The sequence below is a fragment of the Pteropus vampyrus genome, unplaced genomic scaffold (assembly GCF_000151845.1).
Source record: "Pteropus vampyrus isolate Shadow unplaced genomic scaffold, Pvam_2.0 Scaffold397, whole genome shotgun sequence".
In the NCBI taxonomy this organism is placed as follows: domain Eukaryota; kingdom Metazoa; phylum Chordata; class Mammalia; order Chiroptera; family Pteropodidae; genus Pteropus; species Pteropus vampyrus.
The window spans coordinates 1,433,715-1,455,616 of record NW_011889178.1 but is presented as its reverse complement, the minus strand read 5'-3'; the positions used below and the strand labels follow the sequence as shown (position 1 = coordinate 1,455,616).

Sequence of the window (21,902 nt, the reverse complement as noted above, 5' to 3'; positions counted from 1 at the left end):
AAAAAAAAAAAAAGAAGTGTCTGCAGCTGCTGCTGCCGTGGCCTCTGTCCTGCTCAACTGCTAGGGCCCTGGCAATCTCATGTCTTTACCCGCTACCTTCTACTATTGCAAGTTGATTAATTATTTCTCTCCCTAGCTGTAGGGCTCTGTTCACCTAGATTCCAGGCAACTTTACTTGCTGTTTGCTCCATGTTTCTGTCATAACTTTGATATGGGTGCAAGAGAAATGAACGAAGCCTCTATCATCTATGCCATTTCCCCTCTCCTACTAATTAAGTGTTTTGATGGCGGTCAACAAAATAAAGACATTGTGTGTTGAATACTGGGTCTGGAAACACTCAAAAAATTTTCCATATAAATTAATGGTAATTACTTCTTTGATTTATGCCATTTTAGCTTACAATAGCTTCATAGGAACCTTCTAGCTTGGGATAGAGGGGGAAACCTGTGTAACATTATATATAAAAATCAAGTTCATTAGCTGTCATTCCGTATTATCCGGTTTAAAAATAAAAAGCAAAACAATATAAACCTGTCTATAAACGGTGTTCTAGATAATTTTCAAGCTGTTCACACAATTCTAGGGCATAAAAAATAAAAATAAAATCATACCTTTATCAATCCTTCAGAAAAAAGAATTTCTATAGTTTCTTTCAAAATAGGAAGTAAACCACCATGGTGAATACCAATTCCCCGCTTCAAAAGAGGAAGTACATGTTCAACCTGCAATTGGAAAGTTTATTTTACAATGAGATGGGGAAAGAGGAAATTAAAAATGTTAAACCAATCAAATTAAGAAAAACAGACAAGAAAGAATTCTATTTAAAAAAACTTTATATAACCTTTTCAGAATAAAAGGAAAAACCAAAGCCATATCCCACGGGTTATTAAACTCAAAACTATATATTTGTTTTAGCTTCCTTTATGAAAAAACATGAAATGCATGTTTTAAATAAACTTTATAAATGTTTTGCTGCCTCAAATTTCCAGCATCCCTTCATCTCCTCCAAAAAAATTAAAAGTTATGAGGGCAAAGTTTGTATCTGCACAAAATAAATACCGGCCAATTCAAACCAAACCAAAAACAAAAACAAACCATAAAGCATATTTAATACAAATATGTTCTCCATTTAAAAACAAATGAATTATTGAAGAGTTCATTCTCTTTAACACTATATCAAATGCCATTAAATATCTGCTATTAGAAGTATGCTAGGATAACAAAGATGGCTCAGTCCTTAGATATAATAATTCAACTGGGAAAAAAAATTACAATAAATTTTGTATATTAAGTAGTATGGTAAATACCAGAAAACATGCTATTGCAGTCTTAGCATAAAGCACTCATAATCAAAGCAATCATTTGTAAGCAGACTATGACCTCCCAACTTTACACAAAATAAAACTTTCATATGTTATATTGGACTAAAGCAGTAGTTCTCAGAGTTGGATAGAAATTAGAAACCCCTGGAGAGCTTCTGAAAGATTCTAATAACCGAATAACGACAAACATCATATAATATGTTTCAAATAATAAAACATCAGACCAATTAAGTCAGAATCTCTGGCAGTGACACCCAGGCATTAAGAGTATTTCAGAACTCCACAGGCAATTCTAATAGACAAAGGAAAAGGCCACTATATTAAAGCAAAGTGGACATTATGTTCCTCACTAAATATACATGACTTTCATTAGGTGTGTGCTCTTGTTTTGTCTGGTAGCCTTAAGGAATTTAATGACTTGTAACTAACATTAGTAATTTTACAGTATTAGGAACAGAAGCAGTAATTTCTAGACCATAATAACTTTCAGAGAAGAGTTCCCTCAGGCAGCAAATCTTTCCTTTTCTCACCTTTCCAGAAATTTAAAATATAAAGGCATTATTTCGGTGCTTGATGCAACATGTTTACTGCAGTGTGCAAACAATGCGATATAGTAAAAAAAACAAGAAATAAATGCAAAGTGAATATATGCTATCTATTACTATCCATACCTTAGTGACATTAAATACAAACCTGAGGGAGCTTTTTATCTTCATCCGACAAGCAGTCAATTGCATTACTGAATACTTCTTCGACCATCTTCTTTTCTTCATCTAAGAGAAAATTAAACGGACATAAATATCTAAATAAGTCAGTAATATCAAACACTGAAAAGAAGAGTCTATAAAGGGTAAAGGAAAAGTCAGTATTTGAGATAGAAAGAAAAGTAGATTAAAATGGTTAAGTAATTATTTAATAAAATTCACTACCTTTCAAAGCAAATATAGCAGACTAAATCCATGAATAAAAGTACTATCTTATAAAAATAGTAACAATACACTAAGTACTCTATATGTAATATTTAACAGTCACAGGATTATTACTATCCACTATTAAGTGAAACTTAGAGCAAATAATGGGCACAGCTAGTAACTGTTAGAACAATTCCAAAGCCTATGCTCTTACCCATTACACTGCCTTCTTGAACAGTGTCTATTAAATAATAAAAAGCCAATAAATATCTGTTGAACTAAACAGATTAGGTAAAGGTTAGGTAAAGGTTAAGATTACGTAAAGGTTAGGTAAAGGTTAAGAATTCCCAGTTTGGATTTCTAGAAAAACAAACCGGAGTACTTTCTACACACAAGGAGGTGTGATGAAGAGAATGCCCCCTAAGGAGTCACAGAACCACAATAACTAAGGAGCTCATGGTGACAAAGTATAAAAAGGTTATGATTCTAGTATTTCTCAGTATGGTTCTTTGGATTTTACACATAGCAATATACTTATACGTTCAAATAAAAGAAAAGAGAAGGCAAGGAAAGAAATGACAAATCAAGGATCTCTTAAAGATTTTACGAATGTGATGAGTACCTGCTACTGCAACTATAAGGTCAATTGCATATCCTATCAGTATATAATTGATAATGCCTTATCGGATATATATTTACATTTTCCCAGAACATTAAAACTATACTAAAATTATAAAGTACCTGTGTTGAAATCTAATTTGGTCATTTGAAGTGCATAGGCTTCACAATCTTTCTTACTAAAACTGAAAATAATTACAGGTTGAAAATTCCTTTCCATAATCATCTTCACAATCTTGAACACATTTGATGGTCCTGCAAAGAGTATATAACAACATACCCAAAAATTAATTCAAGATGGATCATAGACCTAAACACAAAATCTAAAACTACAAAACTCTTTTAAAATATATAGTAAATCTTCATGATTTGGGGTTACAGAAAGCATTCTTGGATATGACATCAAAAGCACAAGCAATAACAACAAAAAGTAACAGATAAATTAGATTTCATCAAAATCAAAATTTTTTTTAATTCAAAAACCATCAACAATAAAGTGAAAAGACAATCCTTACCCACAACATGAGAGAAAATATTTGCAAATCACGTATTTTATAAGGGTCTAGTATCCAGAACATATAAAGATTACTTGCAACGCAACAAAAAGACAATGTAATTTCTAAATGGGTAAAGAATTTGAGTAAATATTTCTCCAAAGAAGATATACAAATGGCCAATAAGCACATGAATACATACTCAACATCATTAGCTACAATGGAAATGTAAATCAAAACCAGATTGAGATACCACTTCATACTATTAGGATGATGATAATCACATAGACAGATTACAGTACTGGCAAGGATATGGAGAAAATGGAAACCTCATACCCTTCTGATGGGAATGTAAATAGTGCAGCCACTTTGGAAAATAATCTGGCAGTTATTCAAAAGGTAAAACACAGAATTTCCACATGATTCAACAATTCCACTCCTAGGGGTAGGGGCTATGTATTCACAAGAAAACATATATTCTTCAATAACACAAATGTTTACAGCAGCATTATTTGCAACAATCAAAAAGTGGAAACAACCCAAAAATCCATCAACTAATGAATGGATAAATAAAATATAGTATATTCATACAATAGAATGTTATTTGAACATAAAAAGGAATGAAGTACTGATACATGCTATAACATGGATGAACCCTGAAAACTTGCTAAGATGCAAAAGATCAGACATAGTATGATTCCATTTACATGTGATGTCCAGAAAAATAAAGTGATTAGCAAAGGCTGAAGAGTGAGGAAAAGAGATTTGGGGAAAAGAAGAAATGACTACTAATGGGGTATGGGTTTCTTTTTGAGTTGATGGAAATATTCTAGAATTAGAGAGTAGCATAACTTTGTGATTATATTGAAAATGGTGACAACTATGGTACATAAATTATATCTCAATAAAAAAATGACTGTAGTGATGGTTGCATAATTCTGTGAATATACTAATAACCACTGAATGATACACTTTAATGGGTGAACTGTATAGTATGTGAATTATATCTCAACAAATGTCAGGCAGGAAAAAGAAATCAACCTTTATTCATTCGATTTGACTGTACATTATCTAGATCTTTATATAACTTCCTGAAGAAAAAAAAATGTCATTTGAAAATACAATTTACATGTAAAATTCCCTCAAAAGAAGTTCCAAATTACCTTTTGTTCCTCCTTTCCGCCCCTTCTGATCTCCTTTTGCCAAATCACCAGCATCTCGAAGAACTTGCATTGCGGTATTAAAATTATCTTCTCTGAAGTCACCCTGAATTAGAGATATTTTTCTATGTAACTTCATTAACATTTAATCCTAATCCAAACATTTTTCACACATCAAAACAAAGCTTCCTCAAATAATAAAAATAATTTAATAATAATTATAACAAAGGTCACTAAAATAGTTCAAAAATTATGTGTGGTAAGAGGTAATAAAAGGTGATAAAGAGGTATTAAAACTGGAAAAAGCAAAACCTAAGATACCTGAAACATGTCTAGAGTCCCTACTCTACATGCATTTAGAAAATATAGGGAAAGGAAGGAAATCTAATCTATGCACAAGAGAAACATATAAGTCTTAAATAAATTTTTTGAAATAAAAATATATACAACACAAAACCAACAACTTTGGACCATAAAACAATTTAAGGAAAAAAATGGTTCTGTACTATTCTCTAGTTTAAGGAAAAACAGGTATAAACAACAAAAGTATGACATTACAAATATAAGAGTGACAATTACTCCCTTACATTTTCATCAACTACAAGGTGCAGGCCATCCCCTCCAGCTGGAAAAATGTAGTGCTGCAATGGAGTAGGCCGATAATCTGTGTAAATTACATGACAAGGCTGTAAAAAGAAAAAAATATAATTAAACATGTAGTATTTTATTTCTTCAATAATAATACTGTGTATCTCTGTGTATCTGACCTACCTAAAAGACCTTGAAAAAAGAAAAACTTTATAAAAATCACTTTAAAACTAGGCAAGAGAAAAAGGTGGAAAAATTAGGTCTATTAAATTATACTACCATCTGTTTGTTCAATATTACCAATTTCCTAATCAGAGCCAAATACAAGATTTAAGCTTCAATAATAATCTTAGATTCATATCCTAGACCTGTGATGCTATAGAAAAAAAAAAAAAGATGCCTGTTTCTACAGAGCAGTAGTATGCTGAAAGAGAATTTTCCCTAAGGTAAAATGGAACTTTTCGGCCCCACTGAGGGTTCTCAAAGCCTTAATAAAGCAGCAGGTTGATCTAGTTCATCTAAAAGATCCACTTGGTTTCTATCCTACAGGAGCAAACATGGGTGTCACCAAAACACCATTAAAAATAGCTTACAGATAAGTTTGTGAGGGCTCTGCTGTAAAAGAAAAATAAGGGCAGGAATAAATTTATTACACATGAACAAATACTTGTTATAAAGTCCTATACCACTGCTAAAGTTGGACTAGAAAGGCAAAAATAGTAAAAATTTTTACTGTGTTCTCATGAGAAAAATCAAATCACATGCTTAGCACATGCCCAGCTTTTTCCTGTTACCCAGGTCTTATAGGAAATTCTGTGTTCTCATGGCTCACTGTAGGACTAAATGTAGTAATTTCCAAATCTGCCGGATCTGTAAGATCAGCCTGGGAGCTTTTAAAAGTTGGAACTTCCAAGACCCTACTCCAAGAGATTCTGATATACTGGGTTTGATATGGGACTCAGAAGTCTACAATAGCTTAGCTAGTCACTTCATTTAGACAATCTTGCTTAATTTGGGAAGCAGTTTGAGTAAAATGTCTTTATGCTAGGCAACAATAGGCACAGACATAATAAGGCCAGGTTGTAACAGTTTAAATATTGAAGACATCAAAAAAAAAACGAAAAAATACCTGTTTATGTAAATGGCAAATCCATTCAGCAAACTGTCGGGCATTTGGAATAGTAGCCGAAAGAAAGACATAGTGAACATTATCTGGAAGTAAAATGATAGTTTCTTCCCATACCACACCACGCTCTGAAAAAAACAAATATACCTTGGAATCCAATGTCACTTTATTGACAAGTAGTCTAAAATTATCTTCTCTCAAGCTCAATAATGAGAAATGCAGACCACTTTACACAAGGATATTTTTAGCCACAGATCTTTAATGAAAACTGCTTTAGTTTGTACCATGAATTTATCTGTAGAAAGTTAGTAAGACTAAATCACTTATAAACACAATGTACTCTGATATGACATACTGCAAAGAGCAGCTTCAGACTGAATCCTTTTCAAACAGGGTAAGAGGAGTCCCACAGCAATGGAAATATCTACATTTCACTTTGAGAAGCAGAAATTAATGGCTTGTGGAAAGTTACAGCAACAAATTTCAGAGAAACACCATTACAATACCATATATCTTTCATCCAAATTATCCTCATGAACTCTAGAGATGAAAGATCTGATGAACAGCAAAAAACTGTCAATTTTTATCAAAATTGGGGAAAAAAATCAGTTTCAGAATTTCTCCCTAAAATAAACAAATCAATACAGGATTCATGACTTTAAAACCAAACAACTCTGCTCAGAACTTAATTTTATGAATCTTAAAGGGTTAAATGTTTAAAGGGTACATGATTTCTTAAACTGTATTACTTTCACTATAAATATAGGTTAACTTAGTGCTTTAATTTAAATAACAACTAAGTTTTATCTTAGGTGTGTACATATTAAACATTAAATTTTTAAATGTGTTTGTTAACATCAGCGCTTCCAGTTTCATCCAAAATTCTAAGTTTACTTACTTTTCCATTATAGTGTAATAGTTCAAATAAAGGAATATTTACAATTTTTTGATCATTTTTATTTCATAATCTCTTTTAACCATAAGCATGCATTTCTTAGTTTTTTTAAAAAACTAAAATAACAATAAAAATCAATTTTGCAGGCTAGAAGTTTTAGAAATTCTTTAACATTAGTTATATTAGAGAGCTCTCTATTAAAAGCAAACTAGTTTTAATTCCATTTGTTTTATTCGAATTTGCATTTTCTCACCTAGAAAAAGTTACTACTTATGAATGAGATCCTACTGCAAATACTGTATTATGTTGTCCACCATTTAGTTTACTAAAACTCTAGCCACATGAAATATCAAAGCAAATTGTAACAAATATTATTCTAAATTCTTAATGCCATTCTTTAAGGAAAATACATGGCAGACATCTCAACAACACAGAAGAATATACCTGAATCTCTCATGTAATGAATTTCATCAAATATAACCCAAGCAACTTCTCGCATAACTTCAGAACCTCTGTACAGCATACTTCTCAAAATCTAAAGAAAAAAATAGAAGATTTAGCAGAATTTTGACATAATAAAAGCTCTTCTAAAAAATTCTGGAAATTCTTTTTCAATGGAAACAAAATAACTTTAGGGGGTTATATTTTAAATATATTTCATAAATTATATAATATTGCTTTTCTTATAAATTAAAAATAAATTACTTCTCAACAGCTGGCAATCAGAAATGATCCATAAAGAGAATTATTACCACCTCTATCTCCACATGTCAAATATGAAGCCACTTCCTTATATGTACAGCATTTATCCGAAGATCTATACTTCCTAGGATATGATAGCAACTTAAAAACTATCTTCTATCCAACACACTACATCTCATAATGTTTACTCATTTTTTTCTGCCTCATCTCACAATGTACTTTCTGGCAGAAAGTTTAGAGAATGGAAATAAAACTTACTTTGGGCATCAAAATGAAAAGTGAGCAATGCTTCTAGATGACTGCAGACCAGAAGCTAAGTTATGCTCTATTATACCATGTTCTTATAAAATGCAAAGATAAAAAGTACGGAGATAGTTAACTGTTCCAAACATGTTACAAGTAAATGCAAACCTTAACTGTGGTTATAAGAAAAGCTAAACATAATTGGGCATCTTTTTAAAAGTCATTTATTTACTATTTGTATCAACACTCAGATGCAGAAGAAAAATATCACATGGAAGGAAGAGCCACTACTTATAGGAAGTTATGTACTCAAATCCTTGAAAGTACATAAACAAAACCATCAGAGTATTTTCATGTCACTGACAATGTCTTTAAAAATACTTGGTCAAGAAAAAGTTATATCAATGTTATATTACAAATAACAAAAATAATTGGTAATTTATAACTGAATTTATATAATTACTAGAACATTTTAAGATGAACTTTATCCCTTTCAAGTAAATTTATTCAGAAAGTATTATATTTTATCTATATAGAGCAAGTGATAAAACATTAGATGTTATAAATTAAAAAGGAAAAATTGCATGAGGCACCATATAAATTACCTCTGTGGTCATAACAAGGCAAGATGCTGTAGGATTAATAGTAACATCTCCCGTCATCAGACCAACATCTTGAAATTCTTCATACATTTCACGGTATTTCTGGTTACTCAAAGCCTTAATTGGGCTAGTAAATATTACACGCTGTTTTTCCCTTAAGGCCAATGCAATGGCATACCTACAAATGTGAAAGCACACAAAAATAGAGTACTTATAAAACCTTTTCTTTAAAATATGATTTTAAAACTTCTGTTATATAAATTAAGTCTGAATTTTCCCTAATTACTTATCTTAAATGAACTATTAGCAAATTCTGCTATCACAAACTATTATAGTAATAATTATTATGATAAATCTGAAGTGTAGTGGTCTAAATGAACTAAAAAATTTTAATTTTAACTCTGGTCTCTTGGAGTTAATGTAACTTAATTACTAATACTAATGGATCGCTAATGGTTACCTTATTTCTTGTAAGCAAAATACCTTCAGTCCTATAAATGAGCCTCCAAAAGTTTAGAGACTGTGCCTGTCAGTTTATACATATCCAGAGTATAAACAATTAGGAAACACTGGAAAATGAAGTTTTTTCTTTTGAGTTTCACAAATAAATTAATTTTAGCACATGTAATAGTGACCAAATCAGTCTTTGATTGGAAATTATGGTGGGTTCTAATTACATAAAAGCTCTTCTACAGCTAATAGAATGTAAGAATTTTGTTTCTTAAAAAGAAATTCAATTGAATTTAAGTGTTTAAATTTAGACCATGAAATCAGAACTAAGCACTGTGGTTGATCCTCCTTGTTACAGTTCCCTCCCCCAACAGACTTATTAACTATTTCGGGAAATAAAAATAATAATTTCAACCATCCCCCCAAATAATGAAATAAACAATTAAAAAATTAAAAACTGTCCAAGCATAATCAAATATAAACTGTTAAGAAAAAAGAATATAGAGATGCTACAATATATTAACTAAAATATCAACTTTTCAGCAAAAGATATAAAAAGAAACAGGAAAGTGTGATCTACACTTAGGCAAAAAAGAAATCATGAGAAACGGATTCCGAGTGGGCCCAGATGTTGGGCTTAGCAAAGACCCCAAAGTGACTATTAAAAACATGTCCAAAAAAATGTAAGGAAACCATATTCTCAAAATTAAAGGAAATAGGACAATGATTCAACAAATAGGCAATCTCAACAGAGAAACCAAAACTGTAACATAACCTAATAAAAACTCTATAGATGAAAAGTACAATAATTGAAATGAAAAATTCACTAGATGGGCTCAAGAGCAGATCTGAGATGGCAGAAAAAAGTATGAGTAAATGTGAAGATAGATGAATACAAATGATCAGCCCTAAAAGAGAGAAACAGAAAAAAAGACTCTCAGAGATCTGTGGGACAACCTCAAGCATCTCAATGAAAATTTCAAAAAGAGGGCAGAAAGAATATTAAAAAAAAAGAAAAACTTCATAGTTTGTTTAAAAGAATATTAACCTACAAATCCAGCAAGCACAATGAGCCCAAACAGGAAAATCTGAAAAAGAAACACCTAGAAACATAGTGTAACTGCTAAGTGACAAAATCTTCAAAGCAACAAGAAAAAAACAACACATACAAGACAACAACATAATTAAGGCTAACTTCTGACTAGAAACAATCAAATAGAATGAAACAATCAGTAAAATGACTAAACAATGTTACAAGAAAAAAATGTCAACCAATAAATCTATATTCAGTGATACTATCCTTTCAAAAACAAAAGCAAAATAGTTTCCACATAAAAACAGTGGAAATTCATCGCTAACATATCTACCCTGCAAGAAATATTCTTTAAAAATACTTTAACTCAAATCCAGAGAAAAGAATAAAGAGTTCCAGGAATGATGAAAATGTGGGTAAATATAAGACTATATGTGTGTTTATTTCTTTTATTCAATTAATACTTTTTTAAAACATAAGACTAAGAAAAAATTACACTATATTACATTAGATTTATAGTATATACAGTTGAAATAACTATGACAAAAATAGCACAAAAATATTCGACTAAGGTGTCGATATTTCACAGAAACTGTAGTTGTGATTTAGTTAAAAGTGCACACTGTAAGCCCTAGAGTAACTACAAAAAAAACATTAACTCAAAGCTAAAAAAAAATCAACAAAAGATCTAGAATGGTACACTAAAAAGCATTTGTTAAATACAATAGAAGGCTGTAAAGACATGAGACATATACTAAAAAACAAAAGATAAATGTAAATCTAACCATATCACTAAATTATTGAAGTCATAATCTTTTCCACCTACACAGAAATTACATTAGAAATCAAAAACAAAGATATATGGAAAATCACCAAATGCTTGGAAAGTAAACAACATGAGAGAAAATGAATAGATACTTAAGAAATGAACTGAATTAAAAATGAAATATAACTACCAAAATTTATGGGATGCATCTAAAGTTGTACTAAGACGAAAATGTATACTTTTAAACACATTAGACAGAATGAATGATCTAAAATCAATAATCTAATGCCACCCCAAGAAAGACACAAATTACCAAAACTCACTCAAGAAGAAAGAAAACTGAATTAGGAATGAAAAATTTTCCCATAAAGAAAAGCCTAAGTTGTTCGGATGGCTTCATTTGTGCATTCTCTCAAACATTTAAAGAGAAAATTATACCAAACCAACACAAAGTCTTTTGGAAAATAGACCAAGAGGAAACACTTCCCAAACTTATATTATTAGGTCAACATTAACATGATACCAAAGGCAGACACTGTATAAGAAAACTACATACGAATAACCCTCACGAAGAAAGATGCAAAAAAAAGTCCAGAATAAAATGTGAGTAAACTGGCAACATATACAAATGGTCATCTGTCATAAACGACCAGATTGTTTATATTCCAGAAACATAAGGTTAGTTTAACATTAGAAAATACACATTAATAAGATAAAAGCAAATACATCACTGCCTCAATAGATGGAAAAAGCATTTGACAAAATACAATGCTTCTTTTTTTATCCTTGATGTATATTTATTTATTTCTTTCCAGCTTTATTGAGATATAACTGCATATAACACTGTTTAAGGGTTATAATTTGATACATGTGTGTATATATATATATAGTAAAATGATTCCCATTACTCATTAACACTTCCATCACTTTCCCTAATTATCAAGTAGTTGCTTGAGTATCTGTTTCCAATTCTTTGTGGCATGTACCTAGGAGTAGAATTGCTGAGTTCTATGTTAAGTCTATGTTATCTTTTTGAATAACAGTAAGACTGTTTCCCACAGCAGCCCTCACCAGATTTTCAAAAGTATAACTCTAGAGAATTTCTTAAATTTCTCTTTGTGGTTTCCTATCCCAGAATTTGACAGGTTTCAGCACACATGCAATAATTTCTTCCACTGAAAACTTCTCTCCTCTTATAGGAAAAATGAAAGCAAAGCTACACTAATCTCTGGAATTCTAAGAACTATATATATGTTGGCTTTAAATGGATAATGCATCAAACATATTGTATCCTTCTTTAAGTGAGGAAAAATAATTGAATTAAAAGTAGTTAAACCTCTTCTTCAGTCTACAGCCATGTTATCCTGAACAGGCTGGATTTCGTCTGATCTCGGAAGCTAAGCAGGGTCAGGCCTGGTTAGTACTTGGATAGGAGACCACCTAGGAAGACCAGGTGCTGTAGGCATAAAAAAATAAAACATAAGAGATTGTAAGATGACAAGGTCCTTGCAATCTATGAGGTTAACCAAGGGTTGCCTTGCCTAAAAAAAAAATTTTAAAATTAAAAAAGTTTAACTAAATAAACAAATAAATAAAATAAAATAAACCAAACCTCTTCTTCTATATCTGTACCTTAGGAGGAAAAGTAGGAGGGGGATCAGTAAGAAAAAGTCCTACTTTACTGGGTAGAAATGGGATGGTATGAGACCATAATGTATTTGAGGCTGGAAAACAGATTAAGACTATTCTACAATTGGCTGATACCATTAGGATGACACTCAAGACCCAAGCTTCATTCCTCTAACTTTCCGTGTACAGAGAAAAATTGTGAGTTATTCCTAAGCCACAGTCTGGAAGGCACTAATATACAGTGACCAGATAAGCCCAGAATTTGGCTAAGGAAAAAATATTCCAGAACTCATGAAATATTTCCACCATCATGTCAAGTTTAAAAGGAATGATGAACAGGGTGATTGGTGCCATTTTTACCTGTTTCTTTCTCTATGGTCTTCTTTACTCTTTATGCTCACTCTTAAAGAGTACTTAATTCAGCTGCCCAATAGAAAAGCTGCAATTTTTTCATAATGGAGAAATAAAATATATAATAAATTATTAAGTTAACCTGCCAACTCAAATTGATTTTTGAAAAGAGTGCCAAGACTGTGGGGGGAAAAAGTCTTTCAACAAATGGTACTGAGACAACTGGATATCCACATGAAAAGAATGAAGACAGACATTTCCCTTACAAATTATAGAAAAATTAACTCAAAAAGAATCAAAGACCTAACATAAAAGCTAAAACTACAAGGCTCTTAGAACTGGTACAGTCACTATGGAAAACAGTATGGAAGTTCCTCAAAAAGCTAAGAATTGATCCAGCAATCTCTCTACTGGGTATTTATTTAACCCGAAGACTCGGAAATCCATATCTATAAAGATATTTGCACACCAATGTTCATAGCAGCATTATTCACAGTGGCCAGGACATGGAAACAACTGAAGTGTCCTACGATAGATGACTGGCTAAAGAAGCTGTGGCACATATATACAATGCAATATTACTCAGCCATAAGAGATGAAATAATGCCATTTGCATCAACATGGATAATCATGCTAAGCAAAATAAGCCAGACAAAAAAAGTTGAAACTCACAAAACATTTTTATGTGGTATATAAACCTAAAAGCATGGATATGGGCAACGGACTAGTGGTTACCAGAGGGTAGGGGGTGCGGGAGGAGGGGAAAGGTAGACGGGGTAAAGGGGGTCAAATACAGGTGGGTAGAGGGAGGGCGAAGTGGGTAAAGGGGATCAAATATACGGTAGCTGAATGAAACTGGACTTTAGGTGGTAAATACACAATAGAATATACAGATGTCATATTATAATGTACACCTGAAAATTATATAATTGTATTAACCAATGTTACCCCAATAAACTTAATAAAATAGATAAATAAATTAGAATGAAATATAGACTCACTACAGATGTAAGGACACAGAGACTAAAAGTGAAGGGATGGAAAAAGATAGTCTATGCAAATGGAAACAAACAAAAAGCTGGGGTAGTTATAGTTATAGCAGACGAATGACACTTTAAACAAAAACTGTGATAAGAGACAAAGAAAGACACTAAATAATGATAAAGGGATCAATCCAACAAGAGGATATAACATTTGTAAAATATTTAAAATGTAACCAACATAGGAGCACCTAAATATATAAAGCAAATATTAACAGACCTAAAATTTCAGTTAAGAAGAAAGCTACTCACTCAGCGCATACAGTTTTTCCTGCTGATGTATGTGCAGATACTAAAACAGACTGATTATTATCAACACACTGAATGGCTTCTCTTTGAAAAGCATCAAGAATGAATGGGTATTCCTATAAAAAAAATTAATATCCATATGAAAATTCTAACCACATCAGAGCACATATAAAAGAGGTGTTAATCCCAGAAGCATTCTGGGAACATTTCTTTATGATTCTATTCAGGAAATATGCCATTCACAAGAGAAAATTAGAAAGAGTAAAAAAAAAATCTTTAACTAGACAGCACAGAAGCTAATTCTGCTGTCTAAACTTTCAATTATTATTCTTATATATACATTACAACACAACAATCACTATTTACCAAGAACATGCTTTGTGGTAAGCACTTTGCAACACATTTTCGATGTAGTATTATTATTAATCTTCACAACAATCCTTCAAATAGGTATTATTTTCTTTCACAGATGAGAACTCTGAGGTTCTGAAAAGTGAAGTCCCTCACTTAAGTTCCTCAGCAGAGGCAGAATAATACATCTATCAGACTTTGAGTTTATGCTTACTCTACCATACTGCCTTCTTTAGAGAAAATGACTTGGAAAACTTATATTGATCATTTAAGGTCTATCGGAACTTCAAAATCCATTTAGGTGTCATTAGAAGCTTGTTAAACTATAGAAAAATTTATTGTACACATGTATTTTTTTTTCCTCGAGAAAGGTTGATAATTTTCATTAGATTCTTTTAAAGGTTGAGAAATCACTTTAATTTTTAAAAATCTTATCAATATGTTGCTTGTTTTTCAGCATGGCTGTTTTATTTGGTTCTCACTATATTTGATTTCAGGTGGCTTTTTCTTGGCATACATACACAGAGAAGTATAAAAATCTCATTTGAAAGAATTTATCTCTAAGACGTTTAGGAAAAGGATACTCATAAAACTGTAAAAACTGTATTGCTTGAAATACAGACCTTTGCAGCTTTTCCAACTCGAGGTTTAAGTGGTAAATAATCTTCATCTGCAGGAAGTGCAACCTGATGTTAAAAAAAAAAATTTGCAATTTACATTCAAAAATTGATGCATTTAGCACTCCATAATCAATGATGGTTTGAAAAATAAGTGTTTGATAGTCCCAGGCATTGCAAAATAAAATAAATTCCTTTAAGAACAAGTCAAAATGCCAAAACTACAACACTCAAAAACCTCTACTAGTGTTTAATCTAATGATAATGTAATTAAAATGTTTAAGACTACCTCCCTGAAGAAACTGCATTTACTCAGATCTAGGACTTCTGTTAACTATCTTCGTATTTTCCACATAATGTATTGTCTGACATTAATGAATGTTCAAAAAAGTTGAATGGACATAAAAAGGATGTCACTACATGAAAGAAAACTATGTGGAATAAAATGATACTCTCTATTTTCTGGAACAGGAAAGTCGTTTTCCTCTAGTGAACATTAAGATCTGGAAAGCAATTCACAATATAGCTAAATTCCCAAGACTTAAACCTGTTAGTGTACAAATAATCCATAGGGGGCAAAATAAGGACCACAGAGAAATTAGAAATAATTTCTAAGAGCAAAACATCACCAAACAAGTATTATAGATGAGATTAGTTATCTTAGACATAGTTTGGTAGTTAATGCGGTACACATTAGGAAAGAGTTAATTTATGAGTTGCTTTTATCAGTGAATGAATACTTCCAGGGGACAGAAATAGCTTTCATTAGTCTTTCCCATTAAGACCATATATTCCTCATTATTATGATTCCAAGAAACTTCTAAGTAGTTTCTGATTCTCGAGTAGTTTGACAGTGAGAGGATTATTTATCTATTAAATTAAGCAAACAACATTCTTTTGTATACCTTCATCTCTTATGAGTATGATGAAAGTGAATCTATCTTAAAAAGCACAACCCCTGGTACACTGACAAAACCAAATTTCTGGATCTAAAAATCTTAAGACTAGACCCTAAAATATGATCCCTATCAGGTATGATCAATTTGTGGGGCCATATCTAATCTGGTTAGTTGGTTGACCTCCTTCACATCTCTCCTGATAGTTTCTATGATATGAACAAAGTACATTAACACAAAGCAATTCAGATTTTAGCATCTCTGAGATTTAACAGCAGCAACAACAACAAAAAAACTGTTTTCATATGTATAAGAATCAAAGACTTTTTTTTAATTCTCTGAGAACAGTCTGGGTAACACTAACACATAACAGACAACTAGAAGAGAAGCCTGTGACAGCTACAGTCAAAAAAACAGAAAATCAGCAGAATGATCAAAAGTCAAATAGAGTTGGCATTTATTTACTGGTAAGAAATGGGAAGAGAAGAAATCAAATTATAGATTAAAAGATAAATAAAAGGTTAAGAAGCCTAGCAGGAATTTTCCAAGCAGAACACTCAATAGCAGCTCTGGAAAAGGACTGCATCACTTTTCTAACTCTCTTTATACTCAATGAATAAAATGTACCTGACACTCAAAAGGTATGTACCAAATGAATGACCACAGAGAGAAAAAGAACAACAACACAGTGGCTGAAAAGCAACCTAGAACAAAAAGAGCAGCTTTTGTGTATTTACATGCTGGTAGAAAAGAGCAAATAGAAAAAAAGGAGACTCTAGAAACAGTCAAGGGAAAATGGAACGATCCAAGCCTTTGTGCAGACAGGATAAGGTACAACCAAGAACACTGAGAGAGCAAGAGGCAGTGCCTTTTACTTTGAGTGGACGACAGGTGCAGAAAGGCTTGGTAACAGAGGCTGTAATCAGAGGGCACTCCAACTTGATATCCTCAAGCCTCTAAATGAAGTAAAAGGTAAAGTTACCTGCTAAAAAAGTGAGAGGAGGTGGCAGAATATAGAGCTTGAGCATAATCTCCTGAAGGAAGGCAGAAAGAGCTTTTGAGAACAAAATTTGTTTGTTTTTTTTCCATCTTTTTAAGACCACAGCATCGAATAAGGTCTAATATGAGTACTGAATGATCAAATGGGTATTACGCCTGTCAAACTAAGTGCTATTGTAAAGGAACATAGTAATTTTTAGTAGGGGAAAAAACAAGTATTTTAAAAAATAAGGTTCTAAATCTATATCAAAAGCCACTTTTGTTAATTTGAAATTACTGTTTCCTCAATGAAGACTTTTAATAAGATTCCCACTTACTTGTTGTGGAGAAAAGAATATTCCAATGAGGAATATTCCACTGCCTAAGTGCTACCAGACTTGCCAATTAAATCTTGGCCAGAACAGAGATTACTTCCCTAAAATCCCCTTAGAGACTGTCTGATCAACCCCTCCCCTAAGCCCCACCGCATGCTGGCTTGTGCTGATTCCTAGAACAGGCCATTGCCTGCCCGCGGACAAGCTTATAAAGTGTTGTTCCCCTTATCTGGGGCAGATCTTGCCCCAGTACTCCTTTCCACCCTGTCCTTTATATAATCACTTATCACCTGCCATGCGGTATAGAGGATAGCCATGTCCTCTCACCATGCACAAGATGCATCTTGTATGTAATTTCCTTTAATAAACTCATAATGTAATACTGGAGTTGCCAACCCCTTTCTTATTCTCTCAGCCCCTAAGAAATTTTATGTAACACCTATAATAATAACTTATAAGGTCATACTGTAAAGGCAGAAGACGTAATAGAAAGAGCATTACAATTCCCTTATATCCCTTATATTTAAAAACTCTCACTTCTAAAGGGTTACTATAACCTATCAGTGACCACCATCGTGTGGTAGAAAAATGAAACTGAAATACATGAGTCATCAGAGCACGGCATGAAAAAGCATGTGACCTGCCAAGTGGCACTGTTATTTGACTATAGGAGTATGGGAAGGAACATGTACTAAACATTTACTCTATATTGCGTCTCTTACCTAATTATCTTATATAATCTTCAAATCACCCCATGAAATAAATCCCATTATTCCAAATTTATAAATTAAAAAACCAATGTCAAAGCGGTTAAGAAATTTATCTAAGACTGTAGTTAGAAAAAGTGCTGTGTCAGGATCTGGGCTCAGGTTTGGATACAGAGCCCCAGCTCCTTCCACTAGACTATGTACACCACAAGCCCTTAAAGCCCAACTGTTTGCTGATCATCATACTAAACAGTCCAAAGTAAAATCCCATTTATAAAACCAACCTACTGTATTCTGTTTGTGCTTACCTCATGTGTACACCCTTCAACAGTTTCAACTGATTGTACCTTGACTCTGGGCATCAAGTCTGCCAAACTTAAGAAAAAAATTGTTAATGTTACATTAAAATAAATTATTTTTCTATAATTAGATGATAAGCCAGCCTCCAATCTCACTGTTAAGGAAAATGGTACTGCTCAATTATCAGTATTCCAAATTGGAAAAAGTTTGGCTTTTAAAAATACTCAGTTTTTCACATTACTCAAACACATGCTAAGAATTCAAAAATAATCTGTTAACATCTTTAATTACAAGTACAGAAGACTCCAAGTGGATTATTTGAAGAATTGTCTTAGTTCCAATAACTATTTTAAATAAAAAGTACCTCTCCAAAGCACTGTCACTACTTCAAAACAGGAAGCTTGTTATAAAAACCACGACGTGATACAAAGTACAAAATAAACTAGTCTAATACAAATGTTGCCATAATTTATAGAAGTGTTCCCTATTCTCATCGAAATCCTATTCTCATCGAAATCCTGTTATACACTCATCTAAGTTCTATTTCAACTGTGAAAAGAAAAAAATAGATGTATTTCTGTTCTAGATTCATTCTTCTCTTACTGATTGTACTTTCGGTTTTTACTTTAAATCAATAATCATGCTTTGGATAAAACCCAAGCTTTAAAGCTTTACTTCAATAAGCAACAATGATTTTAAATAGCTAATATTATTTTGTAATCTATCCCATTAGCTTGAGCAAATGGTGTATCTTAAATATTTCAGTGACACATCTACCACCATATACAGTAGCTACTTTTGCTAGTTACATTAACCACCAACTGGTTAAAAAAATATCAGAGTAAATTCCTCATGGCATTGCCAAGCTGAAACATGGCATTCAAGAAGGGAGAAGCAAAGCCATTACGGTTCCACCACAAGAAAACAAGTGAAATTGCTACGTAAGAAATTGGCGTTTACTTATAGAAAGTTCCAACTTTCAGAATCAGAGAAATATCAGCTTTTTCTGCCAAAGATATCCATGGGTCTCCCTCATCGATAGTAGTCTTGAGATTCATAGCCACTCTACTGCTATAAACAACAGTGAAAATCGAATTCCTCCTAATGTTCCTTCTCACTTATTCCTTCCATTGGGTCAGTTTTATTCTTTCTTTTTATTCAACTCTTTCAGTGATCCTCTTCTTGGGACATTAATGAATAAAGGAAATGTGTCATTTCTTTTTTCTTTTTAAATCAGGCTTCAAAATTCTCAAAACTGGATTCTAAAGTATGAAAACATCTCTTTTATATTGTCTTCCACTTCCCCAAATTTAAATAAATGTTCTATGTTTATATGCTTTATGAATATATTTTAAAAATCTTCATTCCTTTAACTCACCAAGTACTTTCATAAAGTAACAACATATAAACAACTTTAAAAACTTTAAGCAATCACCTAATTTGAGTTATTAATATTTATGACAATGGAATTCTACCTTAAGTCTTCAGTTATTGACTCTTCTACCCTGGGCTTCTTTCCAAAAATGGGTTCATCTGTACCCTCGAAATCTGCATCTCTCTTGGTTTTTGCAATATTGGTTGACTCTGATTGTAATTTACCATCAAGACGTTTCCTGAGAAGTAAACAGTTTAGAATTAATTCTGCAGTATCAGTTTTTACTTTAAGAGTGACTCTATAAAATATTATTTCATATATAATATACAGCATTAACAGAAATATTCATGTAAATAGATGTTACAAATCAAAACTGACTAAAGCTCAGAATACCCAAACCTAAATTAATAAAACTTAACACTACTTTTGCATTTTGTATTTTCTTGAAGTTGTTTTTAAAATATTTTGCAACTCATATTAACAATTATTCACAATGGTTTTTAAAATTATAAATTAAAACCATTAGATATTTACATGATCACCTTCAATAAACATTAGTACTTTCTGTAATGATATGATATTACCACTTAGGAGATTTTTTTTTTTTTTGTGGTTGGATTCACTGGTCAAAAGTAGTGACAATAAATGGTGTTTGGTGGACTGCATGATCCACAGAGAAATTCAATCTGACCCCCACCTTCCTTATACACAAAAACCAATTTCATGTGGATTTTATTTATTTTTATTTTTAAATTTTTTTTTTATGCCTACAGCACCTGGTCTTCTTAGGTGGTTTCCCATCCAAATGCTAACCAGGCCCGACCCTGCTTAGCTTCCAAGATGAGTCATGTGGATTTTAGATCTAATTGTGAAAGGCAAAAACAAGAAAGCCTCTAGAAGATAAAGTAAGAAAATTATCTTCATTTTTTTTATTAAACAAGACATAAAATTATTAACCAAAAAGTTTGATAAACTGGACTGCATTAAAACTAAGAATTTCTGTTAATCGAGAGGCCCTATTAAGAAAGTAAAGGAGCAAGACAAAGAGTGGGAGAAGATATCTGAAACACATAACTGACAAAAGGCATATATCTAAAAACCTAGGGTTGGAGACTATAAATTAAAAATAAAAAAGACATCCTAATTTAAAAAATGAGCAAAAGACACTATAGGCACTTTACAAAAGAGGATACCCAAATGGCCGATAAGCTTATGAAAAGATCAAAATCATTATTAGGAAAATGCAAATTAAAATAGACTATACTACATCAGTGGCTCTCAAGTTTTTGGTCTCCGAATCCTTTTCCAGTCTTAAAATTTATTGAGAATTCCAAAGAATTTTGTTTATGTAGTTATATCTACTGATATTTACCATATTAAATATTAAAACTGAAAAAAACTTAAGTATTTACTTATCAATTCATTTTAAAATAGCAGTAACAAAACCATTACATGTTAACATAAATAACTTCTAAAAAAAGTATTTCCCCCTCAAAATTTTATATAAGTGCCATTGTTTTCTATTTTTGCACATCTATCTTTAACAGAAGAAATTTGCAAAATCTGGCTTAATAGAAGGCAGCTGGACTCTCATCGGTTTCTGCATTCGACTTACTGTGATACACTGTTTTTGACTAAAGTAGCTAAAGAAAAATCCAGCCTCAGACCTGGTATCAGCCACATCTCTAAAAGTTTCTTACAGTGGGAAATGTTATTTAGTGCATAGAGTGATCACTGCTACTGGATTTCATTGTTTTTTAGGCCTTTACTATGGAAAGAATTGGGGAATCTTTGCTTTTAGAAAAATGAGTTCATACTGACATGATTAATATTACAGGGTTTTTATTTAACTTCAATTGTATCTTTTTTTGCTGAAAATCTTCATTCCTAAAGATAATTACATAACTAAATTTTATCTTACATATAATAGTTTTAAAATAGTATTAATATTGTTATTACAAATAAGATAGTTTATAGTTCTTTTTGTACTTAGACTATATCGCACTAAGAGTGAAAATACAGTAGTTCTTTTTCTAAACGTTACTTGATACTTACTGTGTTCATTTGTTTCCATTTATTTTCCATTTTTAAGGAATGCTAAAAATTTAATTTTTAAAAAAAATAACTAAAACATTATTTTACAGTTCCAAAATCAAAGGTTTA

At 31.9% G+C, this 21,902-nt stretch overlaps 1 protein-coding gene and 1 pseudogene across 1 annotated transcript in view; one reads left to right on the top strand and one right to left on the bottom strand.

Moving 5' to 3' along the window:
* Window positions 1–21,902, bottom strand: part of MTREX (Mtr4 exosome RNA helicase) — a 77,115-nt gene that overhangs the window by 51,226 nt on the left and 3,987 nt on the right. The window contains exons 2-13 of the mRNA XM_011380620.2: window positions 19,840–19,977; window positions 18,373–18,439; window positions 15,155–15,217; window positions 14,184–14,296; window positions 8,666–8,840; window positions 7,560–7,650; window positions 6,224–6,348; window positions 5,094–5,192; window positions 4,510–4,612; window positions 2,976–3,107; window positions 2,017–2,096; window positions 613–723 (exon numbers count right to left, since the gene is read on the bottom strand). Coding sequence (XP_011378922.1) covers window positions 613–723; window positions 2,017–2,096; window positions 2,976–3,107; window positions 4,510–4,612; window positions 5,094–5,192; window positions 6,224–6,348; window positions 7,560–7,650; window positions 8,666–8,840; window positions 14,184–14,296; window positions 15,155–15,217; window positions 18,373–18,439; window positions 19,840–19,977 — 1,297 coding nt within the window. The remainder of the gene's footprint in view (window positions 1–612; window positions 724–2,016; window positions 2,097–2,975; window positions 3,108–4,509; window positions 4,613–5,093; window positions 5,193–6,223; window positions 6,349–7,559; window positions 7,651–8,665; window positions 8,841–14,183; window positions 14,297–15,154; window positions 15,218–18,372; window positions 18,440–19,839; window positions 19,978–21,902) is intronic.
* Window positions 12,258–12,376, top strand: LOC111731779 (annotated as a pseudogene).